Genomic DNA, 16,355 nt, shown 5'->3' with positions numbered 1-16,355 from the left:
CACCAGGTTTGCACACATCTCAGGAGGGATTTTGTCCCACTCCTCTTTGCAGATCTTCTCCAAGTCATTAAGGTTTTGAGGCTGACGTTTGGCAACTCGAACCTTCAGCTCCCTCCACAGATTTTCTATGGGATGCAGGTCTGGAGACTGGCTAGGCCACTTCAGGACCTTAATGTGCTTCTTCTTGAGCCACTCCTTTGTTGCCTTGGCCGTGTGTTTTGGGTCATTGTCATGCTGGAATACCCATCCACGACCCATTTTCAATGCCCTGGCTGAGGGAAGGAGCTTTTCACCCAAGATTTGACGGTACATGGCCCGTCCATCGTCCCTTTGATGAGATGAAGTTGTCCTGTCCCCTTAGCAGAAAAACACCCCCAAAGTATAATGTTTCCACATCCATGTTTGACGGTGGAGATGGTGTTCTTGGGGTCATAGGCAGCATTCCTCCTCCTCCAAACACGGCGAGTTGAGTTGTTGTCAAAGAGCTAAATTTTGGTCTCATCTGACCACAACACTTTCACCAGTTGTCCTCTGAGTCATTCAGATGTTCATTGGCAGACTTCAGACGGGCCTGTATATTCTTGAGCAGGGGGACCTTGCGGGCGCTGCAGGGTTTCAGTCCTTCACGGCGTAGTGTGTTACCAATTGTTTTCTTGGTGACTATGGTCCCAGCTGCCTTGAGATCATTGACAAGATCCTCTCGTGTAGTTCTGGGCTGATTCCTCACCGTTCTCATGATCATTGCAACTCCACGAGGTGAGATCTTGCATGGAGCCCCAGGCTGAGGGATATTGACAGTTCTTTTGTGTTTCTTCCATTTGCGAATAATCGCACCAAATGTTGTCACCTTCTCACCAAGCTGCTTGGCGATGGTCTTGTAGCCCATTCCAGCCTTGTGTAGGTCTACAATCTTGTCCCTGACATCCTTGGAGAGCTCTTTGGTCTTGGCCATGGTGGAGAGTTTGGAATCTGATTGATTGATAGCTTCTGTGGACAGGTGTCTTTTTTACAGGTAACAAGCTGCGGCTAGGAGCACTCCCTTTAAGAGTGTGCTCCTAATCTCAGCTCGTTACCTGTATAAAAGACACCTGGGAGCCAGAAATCTTTCTGATTGAGAGGGGGTCAAATACTTATTTCCCTCATTAAAATGCAAATCAATTTATAACATTTTTGACATGCGTTTTTCTGGATTTTTTTGTTGTTATTCTGTCTCTCATTGTTCAAATAACCCTACCATTAAAATTATAGACTGATCTTTTCTTTGTCAGTGGGCAAACGTACAAAATCAGCAGGGGATCAAATACTTTTTCCCCCCACTGTATGTGGTGCCAAACATGGTCAATATGTATAGTGCCAGTTTCTTGAGGACAGAGACATCAGCTGCAGGCACCATCTTTCCCCAGAAAGTGACAGGGTCACAACCACCAGCCTGCTCCTTCAAAGAGACATTTTCTTGCAGCTCAATCAACTCCATTTGCAGTGACGCAACAGCTACCCACCAGGAAGACCGGTTTTGCTTCTTCTGACAACTTTGTCACATTTGTGACCAAGAAGGGCATCTGGGTGAGCAGCAGCAGTTCTCTTCCAACAATGAAGTCACCAAAGCGAGCCTTGAAGTTATCCATCAGCTTCTGGATGAAATCAACATGGTTGGGAACATCTTTGTCTCCCAGCGTTTGCACCAAAAGATTGGGGAAGTGGACAAGTTCTCCCTTAAAAAGCTCAAATTTATTCTGGAAAGCCCAGACCGCTGTTATCATATCACACACTGTCTCGTCCCTGCAGCTTAACATTCAGTTGATTAAGGTGTGGTGTAATGTCTGTCAAAATTTCTTCTACTCATCTTCCAAAAACTCAGAAACTGAGTGGCCTTGTCAATCTTTTGCTCTGATAAGAAAGCTTTGATTTCCAGCTGAATGGCCCAAAGGCGTTCCAAAACCCTGCCTTTGCTGAGCCATCTGACATTGTTGTACAGAAGTAAGTAATTGAAACTGGCATTGGCCTCTGAGACCACAGACTTCAGATCTATCCCCCTTTTGGTCAGCATCCCTTTGATGGCCTCATGGATATCTTCTCCCCGTGTGTGTGCTTCTAGATTTGTTAAGTCCAACAGTTCCTCACAGAATTCCCACCAGAAGCTGGGCATTATCAGTGTTATCTGTTGTATCATGCAGAGCTAATGAAATGCATGGTGCATTTTGAATGGCCTCATCAAGTTAAATATTCAGCTAATATTTCAGTTCTCCTCATTGCTGTGGAATCTGACAGTGGGATCTATTTGATCTTTTCGTTTACCTTCGAGCAAGGTGTCAGCAACTTCACACATGCATTATATTACCATCTCAGCATCTGAAACATTTTTTGGGGTGTTTTCCCAAAACCCAAGCTATCCTCACTGAACACTCCACTGCATACTGTTGGGCTGTCATGGAATTGACAAGGACTTTGGTGGACCTCTCATATTGGGATTTGAGTTGGTTTATCTTGTTTGTTCTCAGGGGATACGTCTGATCGAATTTACTATGCCTGGTGTAATAATGGCGCTTAACATTGGCACTTTTCACGAGAGCTACGGACTCACTGCATATCAGGCACATTGGTTTTGTGCTAGTTGCGGGGAGAATGAATAATTACTGTTCCGTCCACTCGCCTTTGAATATACGGTTTTCAGAATAAACTTGTAAAAAATGTAACAAGCCATATTAACAAAGTTACTGGTAACTAAGCTCCTTCTATCTGTGATATTTACAGTTGAACTGCAGTCAAATCTTTCTGTTTCTTTCTGCCTGCTTGTACCAAGGTTCCGCTGAGGATATTTGGATTAATGTGATTGGGTAAGATGCGGCCTCTTGTATTTGCATATAACCACGCGATTGGATTAGACAGGGCACTAGAAGCAGTTGCTTCGAGAGAGACAGAGAAAGAGATGTTAATGAGGTAAAGAGGCCGCTGCGCCCGGTTGATTATTTTTTAAAGCTGTCTAAAAATGATGTATTGACTTTTATATAATAAAATGTCCGGATTGACCCTTCTCTGGGTCCGGACCCGGACCGCAAATTGAGTTTGGCTGCAATAGGCTATGCAGAGCCGTGGTTGGCTCCATTCGGGTCTCTCAGCTGTAGTTACATAGACCCGAGATCCGATGACAAGCTACCTGGACCGGAGTGAAAAGTTAGAATTTTGGGTCCTGTGTTGGTTTTTCGTGTTTGGGTGGACTCGTGAATACCTCTAATGTTTACTACTCAACCAGTCAAACAGAGATTTTTCTGCAACTTAAATCTTTGGGTGTACCGCAGTAGCCTTTTTTTCCAGGTTGTCTAAGTCCAAACTGTAAAATAATAATAAAAAATAACCCCAAAAAATGGGATGGAAAAACCCTTCCAGTGTCAACTTATAGATCTAAAACAAGATAAAGTATGTAGAAAAGACAATGGACCTATATATTTCTTTTATGGAATCTTTGAGAAATAAAAATCATAAAAATAAAAGCTAGACAGTGAGGGAGAATTGAAAATATCAAAAACAATGAATTTAGAAGTATATACAGTGCATTCGAAAAGTATTCAGACCTCTTGACTTTTTCAACATTTTGTTACGCTACAGCCTTATTCTAAAATGGATTAAATAAAACATTTTCTCGTTAATCTACACACAATACCCCAAAATGACAAAAAGAAAACAGGTTTATAGATTTTTTTGCAAATGTATAAAAATAATAACGGAAATACCTTATTAACGTAAGTATTCAGACCCTTTGCAATGAGACTCGAAATTGAGCTCAGGTGCATCCTGTTTCCATTGATCATCCTTGAGATGTTTGCACAACTTGATTGGAGTCCACCTGTGATAAAATCAATTGATTGGACATGATTTGGAAAGGTGCACACACCTGTCTATATAAGGTCCAACAGTTGAACGTGCAAGTCAGAGCAAAAACCAAGCCATGAGGTTGAAGGAATTGTCCGTAGAGCATCCGAGACAGGATTGTGTCGAGGTCCCCAAGAACACAGTGGCCTCATTCATTCTTAAATGGAAGAAGTTTGTAACCACCAAGACTCTTCCTAGAGCTGGCCGCACGGCCAAACTGAGCAATCGGGGGAGAAGAGTCTTGGTCTGGGAGGTGACTCTGACAAAGCTCCAGAGTTCCTCTGTCGAGAATGGAGAACCTTCCAGAAAGACAACCATCTCTGCAGCACTCCACCAATCAGGCCTTTATGCTAGAGTGGCCAGAAAGAAGCCACTCCTCAGTAAAAGGCACGACAGCCCGTTTGGAGATTGCCAATAGCCACCTAAAGGATTCTCAGACCATGAGAATTAAGAATCTCTGGTCTGATGAAACTCTTTGGCCTGAATGCCAAGCATCACATCTGGAGGAAACCTGGCACCATCCCTACGGTGAAGCATGGTGGTGGCAGCATCATGCTGTGGGGATGTTTTTCACCGGCAGGGACTGGAAAACTAGTCAGGATCGAGGGAAAGATGAAATGAGCAAAGTACAGAGAGATCTATTTGGGGCGGCAGGGTAGCCTAGTGGTTAGAGCGTTGGACTAGTAACCGAAAGGTTGCCAGTTCAAATCCCTGTAGCTGACAAGGTACAAATCTGTCGTTCTGCCCCTGAACAGGCAGTTAACCCACTGTTCCTAGGCCGTCATTGAAAATAAGAAATTGTTCTTAACTGACTTGCCTTGTTAAATAAAGGTAAAACATTATTAAAAAATGTTTTAATCCATGATGAAAACCTGCTCCAGAGCACTCAGGACCTCAGACTGGGGCAAAGGTTCCCCTTCAAACAGCACAACAACCCTAAACACACAGCCAAGACAACGCAGGAGTGGCTTTGGGACAAGTCTCTGAATGTCCTTGAGTGGCCCAGCCAGAGCCCGGACTTGAACCTGATCAAACATCTCTGGAGAGACCTGAAAATAGCTGTGCAGCGACGCTCCCCATCCAACCTGACAGAGCTTGAGAAGATCTGCAGAGAAGAATGGGAGAAATTCCCCAAATAGAGGTGTGTCAAGCTTCTAGTGTCATACCCAAGAAGACTCAAGGCTGTAATCGCTACCAAAGGGTCTGAATCTTTATGTAAAAGCAAAAAAAATTTAAAAAAAATGTAATCAAGTTACAAAATGTGGAAAAAGTCAAGCAGTCAGAATACTTTCCGAAAGCACTATATTTTGTTATTATGTTTGAGCAAAAGAACACAGGATTATCCATAGCAAAATGCATAGAATTGGTGGAAATTAGCTTTAAAACAGCATGTTCTCTCAGCTCCATGGCAGAATATGTAGAACTGCATGAAACTTCCATTAAAACTGTAACGTTTTCTCTCACCTGCATGGCAAAATAGGTAGAATTGCAAGAAATTTGCTTTAAACTGCAAAGATTTCGCACAGCTCCATGGAGAAATTTGAGAAAATGTTCTCTAAACTTCAGCCTCGCTGACCACGACCCCTGCCAAGCCCACCACCTTAGCCCCTTTTTAATACAGAAAAAACCCTGGTCTAACAGTAGACAGGCCTATATCTGCACTAGCTATGCCTACATCGTCGTCTGGCCAAACAGAAGTTGTTCAGAAAACTTTTGTTGATCTATAAAATGAAATGAAAATGGTGTAAATACGGGCAAAACTACATCTTAGCTCAGGGTAGGGCAAATGGCTCCCGAATTAATAATAAATAAAAGGAACTAATTTGGGGTCTCAACTTACTGTTGAAAGGTATAACATTAGAATACACAAGGTGTAATTTTGAAATTTGGCTGTGCATCAGCAGTTACTGACAGTCACTCAATTAGCCCATGTCAGCTAACCTTTCTTTAGATTGCTAAATTAGTCTAGCCAGCTATCTAAACTAGTAATCATGGTCAAATGACCAACCGGGCATGCAGGGCACATTTTGTTAGTCACTCTCACTCAGATATCATATTAACATGGCATGTATCAGGGCAGCATGTGTAGAATTGCAGGAAATGTGTTATAAAATTACTAAATCTTCTCTCCGATGAATGGAAAAATGTGTAGAATTGCTGCAAATTTGCTTTAAAACTGCAGAATATTCTCTACACCCCATGGCAAAATGTGCATAATTGCAGGAAATTAACTCACTCCGCTGACAAGGGGGGGCTAAAATATTTTGCCCGCAAGGTGGAGGAGTGCCCCCAAAATGTTTTTGCTTTGGGGCCGGCTCTGACTGCATGTGTTGGTATGGATGTGGGTACACAGACCCACATGCCACTGCTGCCCCTCATGATGAGTTCAGATTTTTTTGTTTCCCCCACCCCATCAAAGTTACCCATCCCTGTCGTAGCGCATCAGATCAAAACATGTTGCACAGAGAGTCTCAATCTGTCTGCTGTTGCATGAGGCCTGAATTTAAAAACAACACCCCAGTGATCTATTCAATAACAAGACGAGCACTACCTCCAAAGTACAGACACGTGCGCACACACAAACATACCTGACTTCCACCAGGTCATTGGGCTTGTAGCTGGGGTGCAGGAAAAACCAGACTTTCTTGACAAAGTGATCGATGCTGGGCTCTCTTCTGGAGCCTCTGACGTACACCATCCACTTATGGGTTGACTGGTCATTCTCCTCCCGCTTATCAGGAGGGATATACCTGGGAGACAGGAGGGAGATAATATATTTCAGCCATTTAGCAGCCGTTTTTAGGTAGGAATATGTGGCCCCAGGACCCTGGCATTACTAGCGCCACACTCTTACTAACTGAGCCACATACTGTAGGACCACCAAAGATATCGAGAAAAAGCAAGGAGGGTAGGGAGAAGGGGAAGAAGAAGGAAAGATAAGTTGGGGGACGGGGAGAAAGAGCGAGAGAAAGAGAGAAAAGTAGAGAATAAAAAACAATGAGAAAACACAAAGAGGTATGCAGGAAGGCCAGTTTTATTGCTTCTTTAATCAGAACAACAGTTTTCAGCTGTGCTAACATAATTGCAAAAGGGTTTTCTAATGATCAATTAGCCTTTTAAAAATGATAAACTTGGATTAGCTAACACCACGTGCAATTGGAAAACAGGAGTGATGGTTGCTGATAATGGGCCTCTGTACGCCTATGTAGATAGTCCATTAAAAAAATCTGCCGTTTCCAGCTACAATAGTCATTTACAAGATTAACAATGTCTACACTGTATTTCTGATCAATTTAATGTTATTTTAATTGACAAGAAATGTGCTTTTCTTTCAAAAACAAGGACATTTCTAAGTGACCCCAAACTTCTAAACAGTAGCTAACATTTGAAATCCATTTCATAGAGTAAAGTAAGATGCTAGTACATGATGAAGCTTTTACAGATAGGGAGTCTAGCTACTTTGTTAAGTCAAGGGACATAAGTAACAATTACTGTTTCATGTCACCGTTATGACACACGTCATAGCCTACTTGTTGCGTTCTAGTAGAGTGTCTCCCTCTAACCGCTAAACACAGGCTTGTGATCCAGGGAGAAAACATGTCAGTGATCAGGAGTTCTGTATAGTGTAGTTCTGACTGGGCTTGCATGACAGGCACCCAGTTACCCAACTGCTCACTGTGGTGGGAGGTCACAAAAACAAGGTGTGCTGACTGCCTACTGAGAAACTGAACTGCAGGGATGCAAACTGGTGAGGGCCCAAAAAGGTGACACTATTTTCCTGCATGGACACACGTGAAAAATCTGTAAACTGCACGAAAATGTGCCTATTTTCAGAGTGGGGTTGTGACAATACCAACATTTTACAAACAATGTGATAACAGGCCAAGCAAGTAGTATTGTGATACCACAGGGTTTGCCCCTGCCCCTCACACTTTTTACTTAACAATTTACTGCATTTTACTGTATAAAATGCTTATATCCAAAGGCCTACCTGTGATTGGGCAGGAGGAATATAAATGCATAATGAGCTGCATTTCATTGTGGCAGTAAGGAGAAAACACACTAGGCCTATATGAAACCATCGTTAGCCTACTCTTCAGACAACTCACACACACACACACACACCCTCTTCCTCTCTCTCTCACACACACACCACTCTCATTCCCTCTCCCACACAATGCTCCCAAATGTTAAGCGCTAAACAGAATTGAAGGAACAACAGAAAAATATTTTTTTAAATGTAGCTTATAATTTGACAAGGCATATGCATCCTACCTTTGAAGCATCTCCTTGAGTTGGCTATTTATCCCTTTTCAGTTTTTCCTGTGCCATTCAAATGTGTGCATAGCCAATTAGTACCATGTTGTTAGCTAGCTAGCTAGGTAACATGACTAAACAAGGTTGTTTGCTATCAAACCAAAAACGTGCGACCCGCAAGTAGTTTAAAACAGCCAGCGACAGGGTTAATAAAAGTATATAAAATGTGCGCCAATTCGCGGTAGAAAGGGGAGAAGGTAACTCCGGTGGTTTGGGTTAGAAACTTGCGGTTTTCAGTGATGTAAAGGTGCAATCATGGCTGTCACTGTGCTCCGTTTTTTCTCTACGGCAGTAGCATTCTGCCTAGTCCGACCGGCCTGCTTGTTCCTACAGGCTAAATTAAAAGATACGTATTCACCTCCCTCGCGCTGCGAGCCGCTCCAATAATAAAACAGATGTAACAACAGAAAACGCATTGCTGTCTGTACACGGCGGCGTGCCATCACGGCTAAATAACATTTAAAAACTGATGGAGATGCGCAGAAAGAACGGACGGAGAGAAGCAGCTAAGTAGGCTAATGGCTGGTTAGGGGATGCGGGATGGCTGCTCACAGCTATCACACGTGATATTGGATGAAACTCTCATTCTGATATGAAATATCTGACATCACGCTCTACAGTGGTATTTGTAGAACGCGTAGGGATGCATTCTGTGCTCAGTCATAAATGTCGATATCAGAAAGATACACCATTATATTTAGTGATCACACTGGAGAAGATCTGTTCACATCTCTCTCTGATTGGTCGATGGGCGACAGTCTTGGGTCTGCGCACTTTTTTACGGATCTACACGATTCATGTGGTTGACCTACTTAGACATCCAAACGGCAAATATTGCCCAAAAGTTATGAGTTTGCATCCCTGCAACTGTATAACAAGGGCTTGCAACACACTGCTGTTGTTCATATCTTCCTGTATCTGTCACAAAGGACTAGAAACATTGTGAAATGATTTAGAAAGTTCACTGTGTCAAAAAAAAGAATGGGACCACTGCCTTGAAAAGCACTCAGATTCTACTGAGTAAAAAAACTGAAAAACTCATTGATAATGTCATTCACGTACTTGGAGACATTTCCCACCACGATGGTCTTCTTTATGTAGAGCCTGGAAGCCTCATCTCCTGTAGTGTGGTAGGTCACCCTCTGCTCCCCCCCGTCTGACGACAGGACACCTGACGACGGGATGCCAAACGTGTCCTACAACAAAGAAGACAGTCATAGTATTAATGTTAGAGGGTGTATCAGAAGCCTTTTACCGCTGCAGTAATAATCATGAGGGTCATCGTATGATTGCCTTCCCAAGGGTGCGTCTCAATAATCTACAGTTCCTCCCTCTCTTCAGCTCCTTTGCCTCATCTGCATAGGTCTGAAAATACAGGATGGGTGAAAGCAATTTGCTTATACCTGACCAGGTTTTTAGATGAAGGAAAGGAGACGGGGAGAGGAAGCCACTTCAGACTCTAGAGTCCACTCACCTTCCCTGTGTTGCGGCCCGGCCTGCGCTCCTGCCTGCCCCTGTCCTCTCTCCAGGCCCCCTCCCCGTCCCTATCCGGCCCCTCACCCTGCTGGGACAGGGACTCAGACTCCGAGGGCCCCAGGGAGTGGGCGTCCGAGCCCTGGTTGAGAGGGGAGGAGGAGCGGGAGGGTGACTCCAGGAAACGCTTGATGGCCGGGTGGTTCAGCACCGCCGGGTCGCTCTTGGATGCCTGCTGGTAAACGTAGGAAAGGAGAGGGGATGAAGTTGTAGGATTTATAGTTGTTGAATACAAAGTGGGTACAAATAAGAAATAAGACTTAAAACAACCTTACCTCTTGGAGCTTGGGCACACCAGCGTTGGCATAATAATTGGCCACGATACAGGCTCTGAGCTTGTCCATCATTCGCCTGGCCTCATTCAGACGCTGTAACGGAGAAAAGAACAGCAACACTGAAACGTTCTCCTGCAGTATAAACGTGTAATTAACCTTTCTCCTACAGTTTAAGCATGTAAGTAGCCAAGCGGCTAAGGGGTTGGACCTGTAGCCGAAAGGCCGGTTTGATTCCCAGGTCGGGCCTTGGAAAAAGGGTGGAATTGATCTGGCAAATGGATGGCTGCTGGGTTCACATCCTCAAGACATTCCCCTATCGTTGGGCCCTTGAGCAAGGCCCTTAACCGCGCAACATGCTCTCCATCTAGGGGTGCTGGACTGCAGCTTGATCATGCGCTCGTCTCAACTGTATGTGTGATGTGTGCTGTCTGAGGGTGTTAAGAACGGAGATTACACATTTCCATTGTTCTCTGTAACATATGGACAATAAAGTAGTATTGTATTAGAGCTGGGAGATATGGACAAAAATTCATATTGCAATAAATGTAACTATTTTGCTCGATACCAATAAATACAACATACCATTTTTTTTTTTATTATGGTCTAGACAATTTTTTTTCCAGTGCCAAGTAAGACAACTGAGATGGTAGCCTATGACTCAAAAGGTAAGCTATTCCATCTAACATATCCAGGAAAAAGAAGATTGATATTTTTATGTGCAACCTGTCTAAATAGGATCCAAAATGATCCAATTTATTTCTGGCTCTGCGGAGATGAATTTGCAGACATCTTTGTGCATATTGGCCTAGGTTATACCTATTATTCACCACCTGAGGAAGTGGGAACTCTTTAGATAGGTTGATTACTGTAAATATGATCTTGTTGCTAGATAGCCATGTAGGCTAATTGATTCATCTATAAATAAATACAATGTCTGACAAAAACTTTCAAGCACTAGGCCTAGGCTAATTGATGTAGGCCTATTACCGACAAATGGCGTGCTCTGCTCAGCTACGCTCCGCGGGCATATCAAAACCATGCTACATAGCCTACTCAGGTAGTAAAGTGGTACCATGTAGGGTTGGCCGATATTACAATAACATTGTCTATCGACAATGATTGACAGCCATCGTCAAATTGCGACGACACTGTAATGTGACTGACGATGGTTTAGCCTAAATTTTGAACTTACAGCATTGCAAGCGGTACCGATGAACCGAGTCTGGAACCAACGGGACCCTGAAAGCTTGTACCCCAAGCCATAAGACTACTAAACAGCAAACCAAATAGCTACCTGGACTATCTGCATTGACCCTTTATGCACTAACTATTTTGACTCATCACATACGCTGCTGCTACTGTTTATTATCTATCCTGTTGCCTAGTCACTTTATCCCTACCTATATGTACATATCTACCTCAATTACCTTGGAGCCTTTACACATCAACTCGGTACTGGTGCCCCGTCCACAATAATACTCATTGTGTATTCTTTTCTATATTTCTCTCTGCATTGTTGAGAATGGCCCGTAAGTAAGCATTCCACTGTTTGTAAACAACAGATAGTCAAGTTCAAATCAAGTGCACAGCAGGGCCGCATACAAGTGACATTGTGAGTAATTTGCCAATTCCTATTTGCTGTAGCCTATTTCAATAAATGTGCTATATAGATTTGCCCAAAAAATATTTAAAAAAACTGTTTTCTCTGTCATTATGGGGTATTGTGTGTAGACTGATAAGGAAAATGATTTATTTAATCAATTTTAGAATAAGGCTGTAACATAACAAAATGTGGAAAAAGTGAAGGGGTCTGAATACTTTCCGAATGCACCGTATACCCTTAATCCCCCCCCCCCCAAAAAAAAATACACTCCTCTCTTCACCCATACTGAGCAGCACCCTAACCAAACCCTTACCCTACCTCTTACCCTAAACCGGGTTTGAATCCTAACCCCAATCTCGACCCCATACCGGGTTCGTATCCAAATCCCAACCCTCCCCATCCACTAATACATCACACTCTTTCCCTTTTTTGAGCCCACCCCTCTTTTTATTCATGTATTGTTTAGTCATGTTTAGTTTTGACTCCCATTTTTTTTTTCTTTTATGGGTCCTTGAAAAGCACTATATAAGTCCAATGTATTATTATTACTATAATTATTATTATATATCACTATGTTTTATGGGTACATAATCACAAGGTTGACATCGCCAAACCCTAGTACCATGAACTCAATATTAAGAGGGGAGAAATACAGTTGAAGTCAGAAGTTTACATACACTCATTAAAACTCGTTTTTCAACCACTCCACAAATGTATTGTTAACAAACTATAGTTTTGGCAAGTCGGTTACGACATCTACTTTGTGCATGACACGAGTAATTTTTCCAACAATTGTTTACAGACAGATTATTTCAATTACAATTCACTGTATCACAATTCCAGTGGGTCAGAAGTTAACATACACTAAGTTGACTGTGCCTTCAAACAGCTTGGACAATTCCAGAAAATGATATCATGGCTTTAGAAGCTTCTGATAGGCTAATTGACATCATTTGAGTCAACTGGAAGTGTACCTGTGGATGTATTTCAAGGCCTACCTTCAAACTCAGTGCCTCTTTGCTTGACATCATGGGAAAATCAAAAGAAATCAGCCAAGACCTCAGAAAAAAGTCTGGTTCATCCTTGGGAGCAATTTCCAAATGCCTAAAGGTGCCATGTTCATCTGTACAAACAATAGTACGCAAGTATAAACACCATGGGATCACGCAGCCGTCATACCGCTCAGGAAGGAGACGAGTTCTGTCTCCTAGAAATGAACGTACTTTGGTGCGAAACGTGCAAATCAATCCCAGAACAGCAGCAAAGGACCTTGTGAAGATGCTGGAGGAAAAAGGTACAAAAGTATCTATATTCACAGTAAAACGAGTCCTATATCGACATAACCTGAAAGGCCGCTCAGCAAGGAAGAAGCTACTGCTACAAAACCGCCATAAAAAAGCCAGACTAAGGTTCGCAACTGCACATGGGGACAAAGATCGTACTTTTTTGGAGAAATGTCCTCTGGTCTGATGAAACAAAAATAGAACTGTTTGGCCATAATGACCATCGTTATATTTGGAGAAAAAATGCTTGCAAGCTGAAGAACACCATCCCAACCGTGAAGAACGGGGGTGGCAGCATCATGTTGTGGGGGTGCTTTGCTGCAGGAGGGACTGGTGCACTTCACAAAATAGATGGCATCATGAGGTAGGAAAATTATGTAGATATATTGAAGCAACATCTCAAGACATCAGTCAGGAAGTTAAAGCTTGGTCGCAAATGGGTCTTCCAAATGGACAATGACCCAAAGCATACTTCCAAAATGGCTTAAGGACAAAGTCAAGGCATTGGAGTGGCCATCAGAAAGCCCTGACCTCAATCCTATAGAAAATTTGTGGGCAGAACTGAAAAAGCATGTGCGAGCAAGGAGGCCTACAAACCTGACTCAGTGACACCAGCTCTGTCAGGAGGAATGGGCCAAAATTCACCCAACTTATTGTGGGAAGCTTGTGGAAGGCTACCCGAAACATTTGACACAAGTTAAACAATTTAAAGGCAATGCTACCAAATACTAATTGAGTGTATGTAAACTTCTGACCCACTGGGAATGTGATGAAAGAAATAAAAGCTGAAATAAATCATTCTCTCTACTATTATTCTGACATTTCACATTCTTAAAATAAAGTGGTGATCCTAACAGACCTAAGACAGGGAACTTTAACTAGGATTAAATGTCAGGAGTTGTGTATTTGGCTAAATGTATTTGGCTAAGGTGTATGTAAACTTCCGACTTCAACTGTACATGATATACTCACAGAATGCTGTGCCTCTACTCTCTGCCTTGAAAATTGTATTTTTCCCAATGCATCTCTCCCTCCTCCTCTGTGCGCACAGTGGGGAGAGGAAGAGCGAGTGGCTCGCTCACACAGCAGCCAAAACAGGGACAGGCAGATAATTTCATAGCAGGAGTCAACATAATGCATAGGCTATTAATGTTGACCAAATGATGGTTGTGGAATAATCTACAGGAACGTTGGGTAGCAAAATCACCAAAAATTACTGAAGTAAGCGAAATGCTTCGATAAGTGGAAGGTGATGTCGGTGTCAGTAATTTTTGGTTTATCATCCCAGCTCTATATTGTATATTGTAATTACACACAATTAAAGGTAATAAACATGAAAACAGAGTGTTTGTCTTTGCATGCATTTAAGGTGTTCGTACTTTTGTATCCTCATGGTTCTGATGTGATTCATGTATGGTGACATGATACTCATTCAGCAGATGAGGTTAACAGTTACCTGTCCGATCACTTCGATCTCATGTTCTTTGTTCTTCATCTCCAAAGAGAACTGGTCTTTGATAATGGCCTCAATCTTCTGCACCGTAGCTTCCCTCGCTGGCAAGTTTGAAAAAAGTATGAAAAAGCAGACAGTGTGAGCTATGTCACATGTTAGCATCAGCCTAAAGATACTGTGAACCAGCAATTGTCCATACAGCCTAAGTGCATAAGTACAGGAAGGCTTTAATAGTACAATAGCATGTGTTGTAGAACTTCCAGTCTTACCATTTTGTTCCACTACTTTGTGTCGCTTGTTCTCCTGAACCTGTGAGATGTCTTCATAGTCTGGGTCCTTGTCTTCAATCTTCCTCTTGATGCCTGACATGATTGACTGAGAGACAAAGACAACGGCAATGTGTCACTTCAACCTCTGTGCTCTGGAAACCATGTCCCTGTTGCTTGCTCTATGATATATGCTAGATATATTTATCAATAACTAAAATGGAGAAGATGCTGGCAGTAAGCTTTTTATCTTGTAGCAGCAACAATTGCTGAGTTCTCAATATTATTCCAGGTAATCAAATAACAACCTAGCTTGTTAGAAGTTTATTACATTTCCCTACATGGTATTTGTGCAGTTCACAAACAATAATGTATGAAATCACTGCACCTGCTAGCCTAGCATGTTAGCTAGCATAATGTCAAAAGGGGAATAACAGAAAATAAAAACCATTGCCCGTTTCCAACAACAAACCCCACAAAACATGGCATTCTATTGAATGTTTATATATATTTTAACTTAGCTAAATTATATGTACAGTGGCTAGCTAGATGTTCTAATTTAGCATATATATAGCTAGTTAGCTAGCTAGCTAGCCAGCCATCTAACTGGAGATCTATGCAAAAATGTAGCATTAAGCATAGCTATGTAGGTGCTAAATGCTACCTAGCATAACATGGAGCAAGTCGGATCACTCTGCTACTCGACCCTGATGTCTAGCAAGGCCTTTGAACTACACTAACGACGTTATTAGCGAGCAGCTAGCTAGCATTGTTTCGTGGTACACCAGTGATTTGTGAAAACACTTTGCTACCAAACTTGACAATGCAGTCATCTATGGTACATTTACCCATTACGATAACATTATATTGGAATAGTTTTCCCACTCTCACAACATACCCAAATGTTCGACAATTAACCCTACCTCACGCTCGTGGTGCAGGAACTGGGAGGCGTGCTGGAGAAAGTTGCTAGCAGGCTAACTAGCTAGCTGAACGTGTGTTGTAATTGTGTTTGCAAGCAAGCCGATACGCCCGCTTCTGTAGTTTAATAATTACTTTTCTGCGGACGTCTCTATATAAAGTGAGTTTTCATTCAAAGCTAGCTATCTATGTTTGTTAATGTTTTGCTGGGTTTGCAGAATCTCGAGCTAGCCCCATGGCATTCGCCTGCAAACAGATGGGCCTTGCGATTCCTGCGATGAACCAGAGGGGGGCACTAGAAAACAGAATCATAATCCAGACTGCACAGAGTACAGTGACCTGCCTTACACTGTACAGTATCCGTATAATAATTTAAGCTTCAAACTGAAGAAATAGGGAAATAATGTAACCAATGTCATAAAACACATCACACATAATCAAGAAGTTATTGAAACATCTTTACTTTTCTTGTTGTCCCTTTGCTCTCCCTCAAAAGGCACAGTCAGCTTTACCCACTTCAAATAGTTTGTAAACCCACTATACAATGGCCAAGGGTTTCTAATGCCAAGACCATAGCCTACTTGATTTATTTCTTTATCAAATAGAAAACAATCTGGCTTGTGCCACATCTGTTTGGTACAGTAACCCTAACAATATTGTAGAAATATGCCCTGAAATGACATCATCACATATAAATCCATAGGTTCATGACATGTGGGTGAGATGAGATGTGAGAAGAATCACAGACTGGATTTATTAGATCACACAGTCAGGTTAATTGTAAAGATGTCATAGATACAAATTGATCTTGATAAACCTTTGAGACACTGTTTTTAT

At 42.3% G+C, this 16,355-nt stretch overlaps 1 protein-coding gene across 3 annotated transcripts in view; it reads right to left on the bottom strand.

The window, feature by feature from the left end:
* Nucleotides 1–15,789, bottom strand: part of LOC115169341 (YEATS domain-containing protein 2) — a 71,822-nt gene extending 56,033 nt beyond the window's left edge. For 2 of the 3 annotated variants that reach the window (XM_029724864.1, XM_029724867.1), the window contains exons 1-7: nucleotides 15,521–15,789; nucleotides 14,601–14,706; nucleotides 14,335–14,432; nucleotides 9,993–10,085; nucleotides 9,659–9,892; nucleotides 9,247–9,380; nucleotides 6,456–6,617 (exon numbers count right to left, since the gene is read on the bottom strand). In XM_029724864.1, the coding sequence (XP_029580724.1) occupies nucleotides 6,456–6,617; nucleotides 9,247–9,380; nucleotides 9,659–9,892; nucleotides 9,993–10,085; nucleotides 14,335–14,432; nucleotides 14,601–14,700 (821 nt within the window). In that variant the 5' untranslated portion in view covers nucleotides 14,701–14,706; nucleotides 15,521–15,789. Of the gene's footprint in view, nucleotides 1–6,455; nucleotides 6,618–9,246; nucleotides 9,381–9,658; nucleotides 9,893–9,992; nucleotides 10,086–14,334; nucleotides 14,433–14,600; nucleotides 14,707–15,495 lie in introns of all 3 variants that reach the window. The other variant, XM_029724865.1, reaches the window with a different exon arrangement.
* Nucleotides 15,790–16,355: the final 566 nt, after the last annotated feature.

Source organism: Salmo trutta, chromosome 31 (genome assembly GCF_901001165.1).
Source record: "Salmo trutta chromosome 31, fSalTru1.1, whole genome shotgun sequence".
Taxonomy (NCBI): Eukaryota; Metazoa; Chordata; class Actinopteri; order Salmoniformes; family Salmonidae; genus Salmo; species Salmo trutta.
This window is presented reverse-complemented; position numbering and strand designations above follow the sequence as displayed.